At 31.1% G+C, this 18,106-nt stretch overlaps 3 protein-coding genes across 3 annotated transcripts; 1 reads left to right on the top strand and 2 right to left on the bottom strand.

Annotated features, from left to right (window-relative positions):
* Nucleotides 1–539: 539 nt before the first annotated feature.
* On the top strand, nt 540–5,316 carry LOC115714118 (endoglucanase 8). The gene is made up of 7 exons (XM_030642662.2): nt 540–980; nt 1,079–1,486; nt 2,190–2,282; nt 2,379–2,540; nt 4,109–4,220; nt 4,448–4,611; nt 4,701–5,316. Exons 1-7 carry the CDS (start codon nt 750–752, stop codon nt 5,022–5,024), a joined length of 1,494 nt encoding a protein of 497 aa, XP_030498522.1. The 5' UTR covers nt 540–749; the 3' UTR covers nt 5,025–5,316.
* A 2,949-nt stretch (nt 5,317–8,265) lies between these two features.
* On the bottom strand, nt 8,266–11,173 carry LOC115712350 (ACD11 homolog protein). Its single transcript, XM_030640621.2, has 4 exons — nt 10,486–11,173; nt 9,859–10,031; nt 9,622–9,767; nt 8,266–8,694 (listed from the first exon to the last, which is right to left on the bottom strand). Exons 1-4 carry the CDS (start codon nt 10,786–10,788, stop codon nt 8,588–8,590), a joined length of 729 nt encoding a protein of 242 aa, XP_030496481.2. The 5' UTR covers nt 10,789–11,173; the 3' UTR covers nt 8,266–8,587.
* A 2,160-nt stretch (nt 11,174–13,333) lies between these two features.
* Nucleotides 13,334–17,670, bottom strand: LOC115712669 (protein NRT1/ PTR FAMILY 3.1). The gene is made up of 4 exons (XM_030640996.2): nt 17,126–17,670; nt 16,808–17,025; nt 16,050–16,609; nt 13,334–14,396 (listed from the first exon to the last, which is right to left on the bottom strand). Exons 1-4 carry the CDS (start codon nt 17,190–17,192, stop codon nt 13,490–13,492), a joined length of 1,752 nt encoding a protein of 583 aa, XP_030496856.2. The 5' UTR covers nt 17,193–17,670; the 3' UTR covers nt 13,334–13,489.
* Between the last annotated feature and the right edge of the window lie 436 nt (nt 17,671–18,106).

Raw genomic sequence — 18,106 nt, 5'->3', positions numbered from 1 at the left:
TTATATAATGACTTTCAAAGAGTATCACTAACTAATTATAAAGTAACAATATAAATACATGGACATGATTTTGTCCTGTGATTGTACTTTTACAGAATGTATCCCGTGATGTACAACAGCCGTTAGATGAGGGAGTTATTTGATATGAGGGTTGAGATTGATCTAGGGGTAATTAGGGCTAAAAAATGGTAACATACCCTGACACTCATATAATGTACCCTAAAACCTATCTAATGTATCACGAAATACATTTCATGAATGTACATCACGGGACCAAATCGTGTCCCTATAAATACAATACCAATGCACTTCTTTTTCTTTTTTTTTTCTCCACTTTTTCATGATACTTCATTTTGTGGGGCCCAATACACCTCGTGCCATCCATGTGTCCATCCTAATCCGACGGTGACCCATTCTCTCTTCTCTTTTTTCCTTCCTAATAAATTCTAACTTCATCTACCTTCTCTATCCACCGTCAGCTCATAAAAATATGAAAGTGAATAAAAACGGTGCGGCCCAGCCCATTCATTTCAGCCCAATTAAAAGCCCAAAAAGACCAAGTCAAGCATTTTCCTCATTGGAATCCCAACTCCTGTCCAGTAAACACTCCCCACGTGTCATCCTCCTATTCGTTTAAACTCTGGAATCCAATGACCCTTTTTCTGTATAAAGATCGTCCCAAACCACGGCTACTTTCTTAGCCCCAAACCCCAACAACACACTCTTTCTCTCCACAACCAACGGCAAAAATGGCGCGAAACATTCTCTATTCCCGGGGAAATATTCCAGTGTTTCGCGTCATTCTTCTTCTCCTGCTTCTTCTTCTTCCCCATTCTTCAACCAGTTCCCGCCACGACTACCACGACGCTCTCCGAAAATGCATTCTCTTCTTCGAAGGCCAACGCTCCGGTAAACTCCCACCAGACCAACGCGTTAGATGGCGCCGCGATTCCGGTTTACACGACGGCGCCACCGCTGGAGTACTAACTACTAAGCTTATTTAATCAAACCACATTTTCTCGCTTTCCAAACACGAGAAAGAAAATCTAATCTGTTTTCCATTTTTTTTCTTTAACAGTTGGATTTAACGGGAGGTTACTACGACGCCGGAGATAACGTGAAGTTTGGTTTTCCGATGGCGTTTACGACGACGTTACTTTCATGGAGTATAATAGATTTTGGGAAGACAATGGGACCTGAGCTGAGAAACGCCGTTAAGGCCGTTAAATGGGGTAGTGATTATCTGTTAAAAGTAACGGCGATTCCTGACGTCGTTTATGTCCAGGTAGGCGACGCTTTTTCGGACCACAACTGTTGGGAGAGACCCGAGGACATGGATACTCTAAGAACGGCCTATAAAATCGATAGGGCCCACCCAGGATCTGACGTGGCAGGTGAAACTGCAGCTGCATTGGCCGCTGCTTCTATTGTCTTCAGATCACGTGACCCTGCTTACTCTAGATTGCTTCTCAATAGGGCCGTTAGGGTACGTACACTACTTTTTTCCTGTCACAGTACTGTAATTCTATCATTCTCATTTTTATTTTTAGAAATTTTATTAAATTATAAATGCGCACCGGAATATTAAACAGAAATTAAAATGATTTTACAAAAATCATTTTTAAACATTGTTTGTCACATTTTTATGTTAATTTCATTATCTAATTTATTTATATTTTCAGATTTTTTTTTTAAAGTGATCTATAATATTTTTTAGTTTTCTTAATAAAATATTATATAATTTTTTGTTTTAATTATTTTTTGTCATAAATATATTTTAATCTAATATGTACATTTTTTAAAAATATAAAAATTAAGAAAAAAAATTAATAGGAAATTACTTATATATTATTATTTATTTTTTTTTTAAATTTACAGTTTAGAGTAGTTTGTAAAATTTTAGTTTATAAAAATAAAAAAGTTCCTGAAAAATTTACTATAGATTATTTATATATTATATAAAAAAATTATTAAAATAATTTGCCAATAAAATTTCGGTTATTTTTCATTTATGTATTTTATTTAAAAAAAAAAGAAAGATAATCTGTTATGCTAAATAGGGAAATGTTGTATTGTACAATGGAACTCGATAAAGAAAGAAACAAATTTATTATCTCGAGTAAAGATATAAAATATCGCGAGAAATTGACCGTTGTAGTGTGAAAACGGTTTTCTATGATGACAAGTAGGTGTTCGAGTTCGCTGACAGACATCGTGGTGCCTACAGTGCTAGTCTACACTCTGCTGTGTGCCCTTTTTATTGTGACGTGAATGGTTACCAGGTACAATATTAGCCGTTGGATTAAACAATATATTTATAGTTAAACTTTAACATTTTTGATCAAGACCCTTGATTGTGATGACTTTGATGATTAAAGGATGAGTTGTTATGGGGAGCTGCATGGCTACACAAGGCCTCAAGGAGGCGCCAATATAGAGAATATATAGTGAAGAACGAGGTGGTTTTGAAAGCTGGAGATACAATAAACGAGTTTGGTTGGGACAACAAGCATGCTGGGATTAACGTCCTCATTTCCAAGGTAATTAATTATTGTTTTTGGATACCTTAATCCCTGGATAATAATGATTAATATTATTGATATTGTGTTTTGTGTGTGTACAATATTTAAGCATATGGGGTCTCTCTATAATATTAAAACAGTGTCATATGTGTTTGGTTTTGTCTTGTCTAGATTTTCTTTGGCTATTTCTTGTTTGTTTAGAATGTGGGAAACTCTTATTTTATTCTCATTTTTTATATAATAATGTATTTTTTTGGATTTATGTCGTTTCTTATTTAGTGATACTAGAAAGTGACTTATCTGGCCAATCACGTGGTCCTTGGCTAAATCAATGGCTTGTGGTGATTGGTTGGTATTGTTGCTTTTATATATATAGTGGGGTCTTGTCTGTATGGTATGGGACCCCAATTCATACAAGTATAATTAAGTTTATTTTGTAGTGAAAGGGTATTAAAAAGGGTCTTAAATGAAAATTAAATAATGTTAGAATATTTCCGTACATTATAGTATGGGATTTAAAAAAATGTTTTCAGGAGGAAGGTGAAAGGAATAGTAATAAAGTTTTTAAAGAATAATCTTATCATAATTGTGTATAAAATAGTCAAAAAAGGCAACTATATGGAGTAAAGAATGGTTGGAATATAATCTATGGTTCATTATTTTGCCTCCTATCCTAATTAGGCTTTCATATGAGTATTAATTGAGTCATTTTGAAGTCAAAACTAAAGGGTTCATTATTACACTAAACATTAATAAAAATTAATAACGTAATTGGTAAATCTAAACATTAATATTACATAACTAACATAATGCTATTAATATAGTTCAAAATGTTTTTGCTTCTTTTATTCTAAATCTAAACATTATTACTACATAATTAACATAATGCTACTCATATAGTTCGAAATGTTTCTAAAGTGATTTATTGGTTGGCTTGCTCTTCTTGTTCTTAATTTGGGGGATTGTCATGATGGGGTTGCAAGCTATTCTTATAACTAATGTTTATTAATAAAATCTCATGATTTGATTAAAAAATGTTTGTGTATTTCACATAATTAAGCACTAATCTTCTTCTAGCTAGCAAAATGGTTTTGGTTTTTTGTTAATATCCTAATATTAAAAAAGAAAAGAGCTAGAGAGAATTGGTGGTGATGGTGGGGTTGGCCTATAGTCTATGCCCAAGTGGGCCCATGAATCAGAGTGTCACTGATGAATTGCATGTGCCAAAAGGCTGGGACTTCGGTTCATCCCATACTCGGCCATTATTTCTTCAGAACTACTTCTATTCACAGTGATTTTGACCCCTTTAAATAATAAATGAGCTTTTTCATCTTTCCTTTATAGAAACAAGAAAACCCTCTCTATATCTATTAATATAGGGCTATACAAGACTTTTTGTATGTGTAGACAAGCTAGACTTACTGTATGGAAAATCGTTATATATCTGTTTTTATTTTTGCTTTTGTTTCATCATAAATAATGGATTTATTCATTGAATATGGCATTTGAAACTGAGGCAATGTGTGTCAGATTGAAAATAGTTATGTCCTTGTTTTGTTTTTGAAATAAAAATCTTGACTATACAGGAAGTATTGAGTGGAAGAGCAGACTATTTCGAATCTTTTAAGCAAAATGCTGATGAGTTTATCTGTTCTTTATTACCTGGAATTTCTCATCCCCAAGTCCAATATTCGCCAGGTAATATATATATATATATATATAAATATAGAAGAAATAAAAAACATCATTAAGATATAATAAATAATTGGTGCCATTTTCTCTGTTACCAAAATCTTGGGCTTAATTATAATGGGACAAACGACAAACTTTTTTATATTAAATCCACTAAGCCAGTTGATTTTACTATTTTGAGTAATTAAGTTGTATTAATTATGTTTTATTAATTTTTCCATTTATATAAAAAGGTGGCTTGATCTTTAAGGCTGGAGGGAGCAACATGCAACATGTAACTTCACTGTCATTCTTACTTCTAGCTTACTCTAATTATCTGAGTCACTCCAATAAGATTGTGCCATGTGGCGAAACCTCAGCTTCTCCTGCTTTACTCAAACAATTGGCTAAACGTCAGGTGAGTGAGTTTAGAGTCTAGACCCCAGATATTAAGGACTACAAAATCAACGGCTATAAATAACTCTTTTTCTTTTTGATTGGTTACAGGTGGACTACATTCTAGGAGATAATCCATTGAGAATGTCTTACATGGTTGGATATGGCCCACGTTACCCACAAAGGATTCACCACAGGGGAAGTTCTTTACCGTCCGTACAGGCCCATCCGGCCCATATTGGGTGTAAAGCAGGGTCTCGTTATTTTCTGAGTCCAAATCCTAATCCAAATATGTTAGTTGGAGCGGTCGTGGGTGGGCCCAATAGCTCAGATGCTTTTCCTGACTCGAGGCCTTACTTTCAAGAATCTGAGCCCACAACTTACATTAATGCGCCGTTGGTGGGCCTACTTTCATTTTTTTCAGCCCATCCTTGATTTTCCAACAGTGTAAAGCAACAGAGAGAATGTTAGTAGTGTGTAGTGGTGCGCAAAAATGGTCACCCTACCCAATTATTGTGAAAGATTCCTCCTAGTGTTTGTTCCCAATTAATATGAAAAAAAGAAAAAAGACATTATCTCTATTCACATGGCAAGTTCTTCTTTCCCAATAAGAATAGGAAAATTAAGCTAAGTATCATGTGAAGTAAGGACAAAAGAACAATGAGGTTTAAGGTATCAAAAGTAAAAATGGTTTGCATTATTTTTAGAAGTGAAAGTTGATTAATGACACCCACCAATCCAATCCAATCCATCATCATAACTGCTTGACATAAAAGCACTTCTATATAGTGTTCAATATCATTTGGGGAATAAATAACTAAAGATAAGAATTTATGATGAAGAGGATAAAATTGTATGGTTCAACACCTATGTCTTGTTAGTTTCATTACCCCTACTTAGTATTTACTTCATTTGTTCTGTTATTGGTTTCTTTTATTGAATGATTAGTTTTATGGTATATTGATCCCCAAATAATAATTTGGTTATAAATATCACTTCTAAGTAAGCAATAACAATCTCTTTAAAAGCCTTAAATTTTGGTATTAACCAAATGTTTGTTTGCACGAGTGATTTACTTAGGGAACTTTAACCTTTCTTTGTTGGAGTTAAATATATGAGAAATGTTAAAGGGTATTAGTGGTGCCTAGCACTTTCTTATGTGTCAGTATCGATATTGGTCCAATTAAGTATCGGGTCCCACATAGTTTAATATAATAGTTTTTAGCGAGTATCGATAGCCAATCGCGACGTGACATGTCGAGAAGGTGCTAGGCACCACTGGTGCCTGATAACAATGCTCTAAATATATAAATATTAGACGAATGTAGGAAAGTAATAATTCAACCATGCTAGTAATATTTTTGGCAAAAATCCATTTAACCACATTATAAGCCGTAAAATTACAAATTCTGAAAATTAATGAAAAATTACAACTTAATAAAAGGTTCGATAGATGTTTACATTAATGCACATAGTTACTAATACCTCAACTGGAGCAGGTTCCCTTCAGTGTCTTAATAACTGTCTCAAAATCACTCTCAATCATCACAAATGGATGTTTCAACGAAACAATTGTCTCCACAACTAATAGACAGGCCGCAACTTCTCCAATGAGAGGGTCAGAGAAGTTTAGCATGTTTGTGGCCACCCACAAAATAGACCTTGAATGATCCCTAGCCAAGGCCACCACACACATTGAACTGTCACAACCTTTAACATGATTTTGATCCAATCATTTGGAGGAGGTGACTAAACATGAGACTCAACAACCTTTGATGAGGCAAACAAATAAGACCCATAATCTGCGTAACAAATAGAGATAGATTCAATATAATGTTTGATGTTACTCAAAGAAGTATTATGTACCTTGTCGTTGCGGGCCCTCGACATTGTATCTACCACAATCGAAGCATAGAGGAACAACTTCTCAACATCAACCCCGTTAGACTTCAAATTCTAAAGAAATTAAACACAATCCCAAACACAAGCTCCCGAATCCAAAACTGGCATACCCCCAAGGGGATGACCTCCAAAGGTGATAAGCAAAGTTACAATAGAAGAAAAGATGCTCTATCGTTTTCTCACCCTCTCCACAAAGAGGACACGAAGCCTCCTCAATATGCATTCTTCTTGCGAGAAAGGCACGGATAGGCAGAGCATTAGAGAGAATGGTCTACTAAAGTATCTTATGACGCTCTAAAACTTCAATTCCATAGTTTGTTCCACAAGGCGCGGGCAACATTGCCTAAAAGAGCATGTTCCAATGCTTGAATAAGGTAGGAAGATTTAGTAGAGAACAAACCACTCAACTCTTTAGTCCAAACCCACCTATCTTTACCCTAATCACTGGGCCTACCACTTTTGAAGATGTTACTGGTCGTCTCCGGGTTATAAAGAGTGTGGAGCTTAGATTTCCCAATCCCTGTTGTTTAAGAGTAAAACCGCTACTTTCTTCAAACCCTCAGGCCGAAAAGAATTAGGTTTAGGGTGGAATTCATGGACATGGATAACCCATGGATCATTCAAGATATATTTGTCTCTTTCCCATCGGAAATAAGCTTGAAAGCACATTTCTTAAGAATTGCTTTAGTTTTCACAATATTTTTCCAGAATCAAGAATCCAAGTTCTTAACGGAACAATCCAAAAATGGCTTACATCTCAAACACTTGGCTCTTAACACCTAACAACACAATGACTGATCCCCATAAATGAGGGCCCATCCCCACTTGGCCAGCAAGGCCTGATTCATTTTTAAAGTCTTTAGGAAGCCAAGGCCACCCCAAGACTTGGGGAGACATAAGTGATTCCAAGCCTTTAAATATATGCAATGATTGCCCTGCTCACAATCCTACCAAAAATCTCTAATCATACCATCAATTTTAGAGGCAAGCTTCTTAGACAACTTTGTAGTCTGCATAGTGTAAACTAGTAAGGCAAGTCTAATCGATTTGATCAAAGTCACACGACAAGCCTTGGACAAAGATTTCAACCATTCGTACTACTACTCAAAATAAAAATTGAAATATATATTTAAATAAGGTTGTTCATATAATTTGCAATATGTGGTTCCAAACTCCAATGAATTCGCACTAAACTATTTGAGACCAGATCAAATGAATTTGGTGTCAATAGTTTGGTCAATTCAGATCGTTTATAATTTTTTTAGTTCAGTCACGATTTTAAAATTTTCGTCCGTACTACAAACCAAACCAAAATGTCTAATTCTTTATATATACTTAATATGATTTTTTATTAAATATTAATATTTAAGAACAATGTTAGTCATAATATTGATAATTACTTTAACATTGTGTTAAAAATATTTATTTTTATTGTTATTTACGTATTATAAGTTTTAAAGTAAAACTAATTCAGTAAAAAATAATTAGAACATTTACGAATTATAAATCACGGTTTCAAACTGAACCAATCAGTTTTTAAGTTGATTAATTTGGTTTGATTTGAACATTTAATTGGTCTAGTTAGATTTTTAATTTTAAAAGTCAACATTACTGATTTGGTTCGAAAAAAAATAAAACTTCCAACCAAACTAAACCATAAACACCCCTAATTGATATTGCTTTAATTCAATTATCATAACCAAATCATTATATTATAAAGAATAACATTCTTTAGGAATAATTAAAAAAGTTTTATGTAATTAACTTGCTAAAGGAAACTAAAAACTTTTGTTAAATAAAACTAAAAAAAAACTAAAAACAAAATGGTTACTAAACATGCCTAAGTGTGCCCTTTGTTTTTTTCTCTTCTAAGTTCATATGGATAACTTCCATGATTTACAAAAATACCAACCTATATCCTTATACTTTTAAAAGTACACTATGCTATGAAAATATTCAATTCAACAGCCAACACAACTAAAAAAATGACCATTTTGGATATCCACCAAAGCCATATATATTTTAACTTGACATCTTCTAACATTAAAATATATATATATATATAATTCTGTTAATAATATTGCAAGTGAATTAAGTCACCAATCCAACTTGATATTTCTTGAAATGTAGAGCTTATCGATGTATTCAATAATTGGAATTGAGGCTGTAATGTACCTTCTCATTTTGTTCTCTGCCGATTGATCTGCAAAACAAATATACTTTCTTTTTATTAAAAATGAAAAAAGGTTGAATTTACATTCAAAGTTGAATTATCATATAAATATTTAAAAATAATAAAAAAATTTATAAAAATACTTCTTTATCGCAATTTTTTTGCAAAAATACAGATTTTTTTTTATTCAAAACAGCATTGTTAAATTGCTCCAACATAAAAACAATATTGATGTTTTGAAAAAATACAAGTAAAAAACTTGTACAAATGTAAAATATATATACAATTTTAAGTATAAAAAAAAATGGGACTTTTTCATTTTTACACTTCAAAACAATTTTTTTACATTTTTATGAAATTCTACGTAGAAACCCCTATTGCAACTAGGGCTGCAACCACTTTAGAAACTCAACCCGTAAATTTAAAAAAAAAAGTTAAAAAAATAATATATGGGGTAATTCCCAAAAAAAAATTATATTTATAACAAGACCTCTATATTACTAATATTATAGGTTATAGGAAACACAAATAATGCCATTCAATTTAAAAAAAAAAAAAAAAAAAAAACAGTAATCACTATTTTTCAAAGGAAGGGAAATTATAATTAATAAGAGTAATTGGCGGTAAAATATTTTATATTTTAATTTTTATATGCTTAATTCTTTTTATTATTTTTTGTGGTAAAATTCTCTTAAAATTATTTTTTTGGTAAATTTAAGACATCAATTAAATATCATCGTCAAATACCAACTAGATGACTATTTTGTACACTTATGTATACGTAAAATTAAAACTTCGACAATACAATAATACTTCAGTTAGTACATATTTAATGGTACTCAGCTAACACTTTAAATTTGTAAATAAAATTAAACATAAGCGGGTTTAAATGTAAAAAATCAAAACATAAAAAAATTTTGCCACAAATAATCTAAGTAATAATTAATGAAGTCTTACTTGTTTCATTGAGCTTCAACAAAAGTTGTTCTCTGGTTGGGAGAGCATACATTCCAGCAGCAACTGCTGTCCTAATAGCCCATGAATGGTATGGTGCACACACCTGAGCATAAGCTGTTGAAGCAGCACCCTTTAAGTAATAATCACTGCACAAATTCAAATGTTAGAATATATTTCATTAATGCTAAAACTATTTGATCACATTATTTGATAAGTTATGGAAGTTTTGATACGTACTCATTGGACAAAAATTGCTCAAACAAAGCTCTGATAAGATCAAGACCCTGTCTAACTCGTCTTAAATTACGTGAATTGCTTCCTGATGTTTTCACTGTATGATTTGCTACATCACAATCTAACATGCTATGTAAAGTCTCGTGTGTCTTCGATGCTTCAATAAGATTATGTACCTTAATTAAACAAATAATTTATCATTATTAACACAAACCTTATAAAAAAATAAGAACAATTAATCACAATTATTTTCGGCAAAAATTATATTAGTTTAAATTAACAACTTGATGAAAACAAAGGTCCTTGAAAGAGAAAAATAGCAATACAAAAAAATGTTAACTTTTTGTTATTTTTGGGTATTTATATGAAAAATAATAAAACATCAACAATAAAATATAAGGTATCATGGAAATCTTTTTGCTTCATCACACACAAATAAAAAAGTGTACTTATAAAAAATCTCTCACAAATTTTTAGTAAATTTTAAAATAATTTATTGTACCAAAAAACAAGATTCAACATTATTTTTTTTTAAAACCGCTAACCAAAATTATTATTAATGATAATAAGATAGACTCACTCAGATTTAGAAATATAAATAAAAATATTATGAGAGATGAAATTTAATACCTTAGAGACGTATTCACACTCGGCAAATTTGAAAGCTAAGCCAAGACAACCAAAGAGAAAGGAAATAAGAGAACAAGCTTCAGAAAAGGTATCTAATCTCAGCCGAAAACACTCATGATCATGATGATGATGATGATGAATCTGATGGTTAATAATGAGGTTAGACAAATCTTCAAAGGCATCGGCTATAGCAGATAATGGGTTACTACTAGAAGCCTCTATATTCAACCTCTTATTCTCTGGTGGCATAGCAATACCCTCCATGCCTCTGCAACAACTACTTGATCTTGCGTTTGCAATCATTAATTAATTAGTTAATTAACAATCCAAACAAACAAAATTAAAAGAGAAAACAGTTGAAGAAGAATATTCTTTGTTATATGAGAATTGAGATTCAATTTGAAAGGAAAGTTTTTATATTATGAAAAAACGTGTATGGTTATAATGGGTTTGTTTAGGCTAGGAACGCGGTCAACCTAATATATATACAAATAATTATTTGAAGTTTCTTAAATTCTATTCGTATTGGGGCCCATTTATTAACGTGTGGTTTTCTAAATCTATTACTATTCGTATTGGAATTAGAATTATCAACTTTTCAATCTTTTTGTTTTGGGGACACGTTTTATAATAAATGAGTAAATGACCCACTCATTCACTGAGTTAACTGACCGTGTTTCCAACCTAAATTTCCCTTTTCTCACATTTCTTATTACCACGAAATGACAAAATTCAAAACAACAAAAAAAAGAAACGTTTTTTTCAAAAAATAAAAGAAAAGATATGTGGTTATATATTCATATTAGTTTTATGTTATATTTTTATTATTTGTATATTATTCTTATTTTGTTTTTCTATTATTTTTATAAAATATTATTAAAATATATATAAAAAAAATACTTGAACCTAAAAGTGTAGAAAATTATTTTATACCCAGTTTTATGGATTATATTCTCATTAAGTGTATTAGAGATTCAAATTTTTTTTTTTAATTTGATAAGTTATGTTAGAATATATTTGGTACTTTGATTAGAAAAGATAGTATTTATCCATTAAAATTAATTTACAATTATATTTGATTAATATATAATAAAAAAAAGATAATTCTCATCAAACAAATTTACCTTTGTGTAAACTATTCATTATTAATTTTAGCAGAAAAGATAAATAAAGATTTTTTAAAAATAAATTGGTATCAGCCCCGCTGTGCATAAGGCTCACTAAAGAGGAAATTACATTCTATACTCTTTTTATATTGTACTCTTTTATTTTTACCTTCTTTTTTAAAGTCTATCATATTTATCTCTCTTTTTTTAAACATTATACCAATTTTGTCCATGTCACTTCAAGATACTCTCCATGTAACTCTCTTATGTATTTTATGTACAATACATATAAAAAGAGGTATGTTTCAATTAAATTTAAAATTAGAGGTAAATTTAATTAATTGATTAATAAAAATGGTATTTTTCAACTTACCCCCTCACCAAATCTATTGATCTAAATTTTTTATTTTTGCAAAAATATACAATTTTGTTAGTGTACTCTGAAATTATCATATTTCCTTTGATGAAGGGTCACAAAAGAAACAATTTTTTTCAATGAGTTGGCACAACACAGTTTATATTTTTACAAACTTTTTCAAATACAAGTCGAGCTAGATTGACAAACCATAAACATCAAGCTTTCCATTCCATTAGAAAAAATAATAATACTTTATTCCAAGACTAAATATCGTATATATGCTCAACTTATAACAAAAAAATAAAAATAAAAAAATCCCAAAGTTACCAATATGTATGATAAAATATTATATGAGAAAGTTAGACAAAATATTATTTATTAATGATGAGCACTTATATGTGAAAAATGTGTTCCATACATTAAACAATGTGATAACTATACTTATTTAGGCCGAAAAGTATTGTAAAGACTAAAGAACATAAAACGTTTTCTCCTAACTAATTCTCTTTTTTAGTATATATTCACTTCTTTTCTAAATTTTAAAACTTTTAACAATTCAATCCAATATGGCTTATTTATAAAGCATTTTATGATTGTGATATTCTTCCAATGTTATTTTATATAAACATGTTACTATAGAAATGATATTCTTCAAATGTAGTATTATTCTAATAACTTCTTTTAAAGAATATAGTGGACTTTAATAAGAGAAATTACTCTATATATCATTTTATTATTATTTGTTTTAAATTTATGATTTGGGTTGCTCCAGTAATTTTTATGTGAATTTTAGTTGTGATTTAAGTTACTCCGTTAGTTGCTATGAAGGTTTCTATGTAGAATTTATACTATTTTGAAGTATAAAAAATTAAAAAAAAAATTCTTTTTTTATTATACCCACAATTAAAACGATCAAGTTGGCTTAATTAATTAATAACTATAAGATTTAAGGATTTTTGTTTAATTTTGTTTAATTTTATTATTTCAGTGATGGTTTATGTACTAAACTTTAACATGTATCAAATCATGCCCCCTTAATTATTGAGATTGTTAAATTTAAAGACTTTTATTTAATTTCATTCAATTTTACTATTTCAGTGATTGTTTATGTACTAAACTATGCTTCCTAGACTTTGATATCTACCAAATCATGTCTATCGAACTTTGACATATACTAAATCATGTCTCCTGAACTTTCATCCATGTTAGATTTTTTTTTACTAAAATTAGACAAAAGTCCTTAAATCCAACAATCTCAATAGTTCAAGGAGCATTTTTAACGACCTTAAAAGCTCATGAAACATGATTTAGTACATATCAAAATTTAAAGGTAAAAATCTTAATTAACCTTAAAATTAAGTAGAATACTATATTGGAACAGAAATTGCCAATACTAATCTATATTTTCATATATATACCAATTTATACATTCTACAATATTATTATTCCCTTAGAAGTTACAAACTACACAACACTACATAACTAATTAGGTAAAACTCATCTCACATCATTATTAATTATCAAACACATTAACTACTAATCAAACCCTATTAGCAACTAATTCCAACTCTAACCCATTACTCTCTTTAGACAAATCCTCACTAGTATTTTTCTTCTTAATCACTTGAATTGGCTTATAAGTGTACATTTTAGCACACCAAATATAATAAACCAAATTCACAACTTGTAACAAAGTAAGTAACCAATAAAAATACTCTAATTTACCCTTATTCAAATTATCATTAGGAAGCCAATTTGAGCCATCAGAACGAGCCGTGTACTTATGTATAAGTGTAACCAAAAGAGTACTCACATAATTCCCAGCCGAAATCGAAGTCCAAAACAGAGCCGTGGCTGTACTCCTCATGCTTTCTGGGGCTTGATCATAGAAAAATTCTAAGTGCCCAATTGACATAAATGCCTCTGCTATTCCATGGAGACTATATTGTGGTACAAGCCAAAAAACTGAGATGGGAATTGTTGTTTTTGGGTAATCGGCTAATCCGTGAGCCGAAGCCGCGGCTTTACGCTTGATTTCAACGAAGCCGGCTACTAATGTTGCTATGATTGAAATTAGGAAACCTATTCCCATTCTTTGTAGGAATGTTATTCCTCTGTCTAGACCAGTGAATTTTCTTGCCACGCGTATTAAAACGCCGTCGTATAATGCTATGGTGGAGAGCATGGTAACTATGGTGAAGACGCTCATTGAGCCAGCTGGGATTTCGAATGATTTGGTGAGGTGTCTATTCATGGTTTTGGCTTGTTGGAGTGAGAAGGTTCCTTGTTGTGCGTAAGCTGTTATCAGGAGTATTCCTGAGGCCCATATTGGGCCCATTCTGATTATTGACTTTAGTTCTTCTACACGATGGACGGTGTTGATTCTCCATAGGTTGGGGGATTTTACGTTGTCTTCTTCTGTTATTATGGCTGCCTTGTCCAAAAACCTGCATGTAATTATTTAGTTAAACTAACATAGTAAAAATAATGATTATTACTCTCAATTAAACTCGATTCTAATGCTTAAAATAATTATTTAAATACACCTTTGTTATGGTCAACCTCTTATTCTCAACCTTTACTTTTAAAACTACAAGTCAGAGTTTTTTTTTTTTCATCTAATTCTTAATTTTTCTAAAGATTTGATTTTTTAAAGTTTTATAAAATTAATTCCATGTGTTTATATCAAAGTGGACCGTCCCAACATTAGTAATTTAAGGGTTGGATTAACCGAACATGTGACGATGGCCCCTGTGCTAGTGGGCCGGACCAGGCCCAATCCCAATAACTAGGTATGTATAGTTGTGGGCTGATAAGGTGACGACTGAGAAGGTGGAAATGGCTAATTATGGGATATGGAAGACGAGAGAAATCTTGTCCTTTTTATGGGTAGAAGACACAGTGTTATTATTATATATAAACAACAGAACAAACAACAAGTTAATGGGATTGGGTCCCATTCATCCCAAAAATAAACTAAAATAAAATGCATGCATGAATATATAAATATTATTGTAATTTAACCATATTACAATAACTTCAACCCAACACGTACTGGTTTCTGTCTCTTCTCCTTTTTTCTCTTTAATAAATTAAATTAAAACAAAGCTATCCTATTATTGATTGAAGGGTGTATTCATATTTGGTAATTAAAGCTACATATAATATTTGAGTAATTTGCGGCAAAACCCCCTCAACTATCAATTTACTTGCAAAAAACCATCCAACCTCATATTTTGGTGGGAAAACCCTCCAAAGTACTGTTTCGTTTACATTTTTAAGGTGCCGTCTATTCAGCCTCGTTAAGTCTTAATTTTGCCCACGTGGCAATGACAGGTCAATAAAAAATTATCCTACGTGGCCATATTTTACAAAATAAAAATTAAAATAAAAACAAAAAATTTAAGAGTAATTTGCGGCAAAACTCCCTCAACTATCAATTTACTTGCAAAAAACCATCCAACCTTAAAGTTTTTTGCAAGTAAATTGATAGTTGGGGAAGTTTTGCCGCAAATTACTCTTAAAGTTTTATTTTTATTTTGTAAAATATGGCCACATAGGATAATTTTTTAGTGACTTGTCATTGCCACGTGGGCAAAATTAGGAGCTGGACAGACGGCATCTTAAAATGTAAACAGAATAGTACTTTGGAGGGTTTTTCCACCAAAATATGAGGTTGGATGGTTTTTTGCAAGTAAATTGATAGTTAAGGGGGTTTTGCCGCAAATTACTTATAATATTTATATTTTCAACGATAGGTTAGATTTGGTAGAGAAAATCTTACTTAATTACGAACTAACTGCTACCCCTCTAATCATGCTTACTTAATCTCACTAATAATAAACTTTTACATTAACCTCTAAAATAATCGATAGTAACTGTACTGGAATTAGTGGTTGAAAAAATCAATTTCTACCGACAATACATGACATCAAACAAAGTACTATGTAATCCAAAAACAGACTGTAAATAAATAATTACTACAGGATAAGGCAAAAAAACTTTATGATTTCTCTTTCTCACCACTTATTAGCATTTGTAAAATTAAAAAAATATAAAAAAGATATAAGGAGAGAGAGAGAGAGAGAGAGTTTTCTTACTTCATTTGCTTAGTGTGAACAAGTTCTCCATCAATAGAAATAAGAGCATCAAGTTCCTCATTTTGGTAAAGCTGAGTAGAGTCCGAAACCAAAGCCAATTTCCTCTTTTTATAGGCAGCCACAGATACTTGTACCAACCGGGTAAACGGGCTCCCTGCCGGGTCTAAATTTCGGTAAAGCGGGTACCCGATTATGAAAGCAATAATGGATAAGAACATGGCTATGGTTGGGATCCCAAGGCCCAAACCCCAACCAACATTATCTTGGACATAAACAAGGACAGTTACAGCTACCAATATGGAAGCCCCCATAGTAAAATAATACCAATTGAAATACTTCCATGTCTTGGTGTTTTGTTTCGGGTCATTTTCGTCGAACTGATCCGCCCCGAATGCCACCACGCAGGGTCGGATCCCACCCGACCCGAGAGCCGTTAGAAGTAGTGACATGTAGAGAATCGCCACCTGTCCCGAATCGGCTTCTTTACACACTTCTTCGCCTTTACACGGTGGCGGTCTTAAGTGGGGAAGAATTGCTGATAGTGTTAAGCTAATCATTCCCTAATCATAATTAATTACACAAAAAAAAAAACAATATTAAATTAAACATAATATTAATTAATTAATAGCTGCTAACACAGCTATTAATTAAAACAGATTCACGATTTACCACCTGATCATCATGCTATAAAAACGATCAGGTAGTAAATCGTGAGCCTGTTTGATCTCGAAATGAATAATGTTTGTTTAAGAATTTACTATTTGGTAGATGATGGAAGCAACAGTGATGGTCCAGAAGCGGCCGGCGAATGAATCGGCCACGAAAGCTCCGATCAAGGGTGTCAAACTGGCGGTGCCGCCGAAATTGGTAAGAGTGTTAGCAGCTTTGGTGAGTGGCATATGAAGCTGTGTTGTTAAGTAACTAATCATATTTGCATTGAATCCCACAACTGCTAACTTCTCACAAATTTCATTTGCTATAACACAAAAGAAAAAAAAAAAGAAAAAATATCATTACACAAAATCAAGAATATAATAACTAAATAAATATCATAATTATATATTAATTAAGCTTACAGAAGATAAAGGGCATTGTGATTAATCCTCCTTTTTTTCTTGATTTTTTCTCCACCATTTTTTCCATTGTTATTATTTTTTTTCTAGTGTGTGTAAAAATATTATAAGAGTGAGTATATAAATATACGTAAATATAAGGTTATATTTATATGTAATAAATGTTATGAGATATGAAAGTAGAGCCACTATATATAGGGTGTGTGTTCAGTATGATGTATCATCAAAACGAGTGAATCCAAGAGAATCCAACTATTATTTCTATGCTCTTTCTTTGCAATGATATGTACAATTTTATTTATTTATTTATTTATTTTTGAAAGATATATACTACAATTACTCTTATATGTTATAAGTAAGTGGTATCCATTGGTGGAAATTATATATATATGCAATGGAGGAATTTATTTATTTATTTATTTGGAGAGAAAATGTAATGGAGGAATTGGTATTTTATTATTTTTTGTATTTTTGTGGCCAGGTGGATATCGATTTTAATTAATAAATATTGATAGTACATGGTGTGCAATAATGTGAGATAGAAGAGTAGTATATATATGGATGCATGTAGAGCTAAGTATATAGCTCGATTTTTTGACACGACACAAAATTAGTATGAGTTAAGAAAGTACGAGCATAACCCGATACAAAAAATTATAGGTTTAGGCGACACAATATGATAATAAAATTAGCATAGCATGACACAAAAAAAAATAAACTTAAACATGAAACAACAAGCTCGAAACACAATACTTAATTAAATAGGAATAGACTAACCTAAAAACACAATAAATAAAAATTTCTTATAATAATAATAATACATATGTATTTATTAATAAATATTTATATATTTTAATTATTTTTATTAATTATTTATATAATTATGTGTAAAATATTATTAAAAAACTATATAAAACAATTAATCTTATAAAAAAATACATATAATTAAACTCTTTTAAAAAAAAAATTAAGAAACAACAAAAT

This window comes from Cannabis sativa, chromosome 4 (genome assembly GCF_029168945.1).
Source record: "Cannabis sativa cultivar Pink pepper isolate KNU-18-1 chromosome 4, ASM2916894v1, whole genome shotgun sequence".
Lineage (NCBI taxonomy): Eukaryota > Viridiplantae > Streptophyta > Magnoliopsida > Rosales > Cannabaceae > Cannabis > Cannabis sativa.
The sequence above is the reverse complement of the archived record's forward strand: the minus strand, read 5'-3'. Positions and strand labels throughout refer to the sequence as shown.

Excerpts from the sequence above, each read along its gene's own strand:
- LOC115714118 (XM_030642662.2), top strand. The coding sequence starts at position 750 with ATGGCGCGAAACATTCTCTATTCCCGGGGAAATATTCCAGTGTTTCGC. Across the intron at positions 2,541-4,108 it reads TTAACGTCCTCATTTCCAAG|GAAGTATTGAGTGGAAGAGC; the intron begins GTAATTAATTAT and ends TTGACTATACAG. Across the intron at positions 4,221-4,447 it reads CCAAGTCCAATATTCGCCAG|GTGGCTTGATCTTTAAGGCT; the intron begins GTAATATATATA and ends TTATATAAAAAG.
- LOC115712350 (XM_030640621.2), bottom strand. The coding sequence starts at position 10,788 with ATGATTGCAAACGCAAGATCAAGTAGTTGTTGCAGAGGCATGGAGGGT. Across the intron at positions 9,768-9,858 it reads GAGCAATTTTTGTCCAATGA|TGATTATTACTTAAAGGGTG; the intron begins GTACGTATCAAA and ends GAATTTGTGCAG. Across the intron at positions 8,695-9,621 it reads GTTGAAGCTCAATGAAACAA|ATCAATCGGCAGAGAACAAA; the intron begins GTAAGACTTCAT and ends TTTGTTTTGCAG.
- LOC115712669 (XM_030640996.2), bottom strand. The coding sequence starts at position 17,192 with ATGGAAAAAATGGTGGAGAAAAAATCAAGAAAAAAAGGAGGATTAATC. Across the intron at positions 16,610-16,807 it reads CTTCCATCATCTACCAAATA|GGAATGATTAGCTTAACACT; the intron begins GTAAATTCTTAA and ends AATTATGATTAG. Across the intron at positions 14,397-16,049 it reads GTTCACACTAAGCAAATGAA|GTTTTTGGACAAGGCAGCCA; the intron begins GTAAGAAAACTC and ends AATTACATGCAG.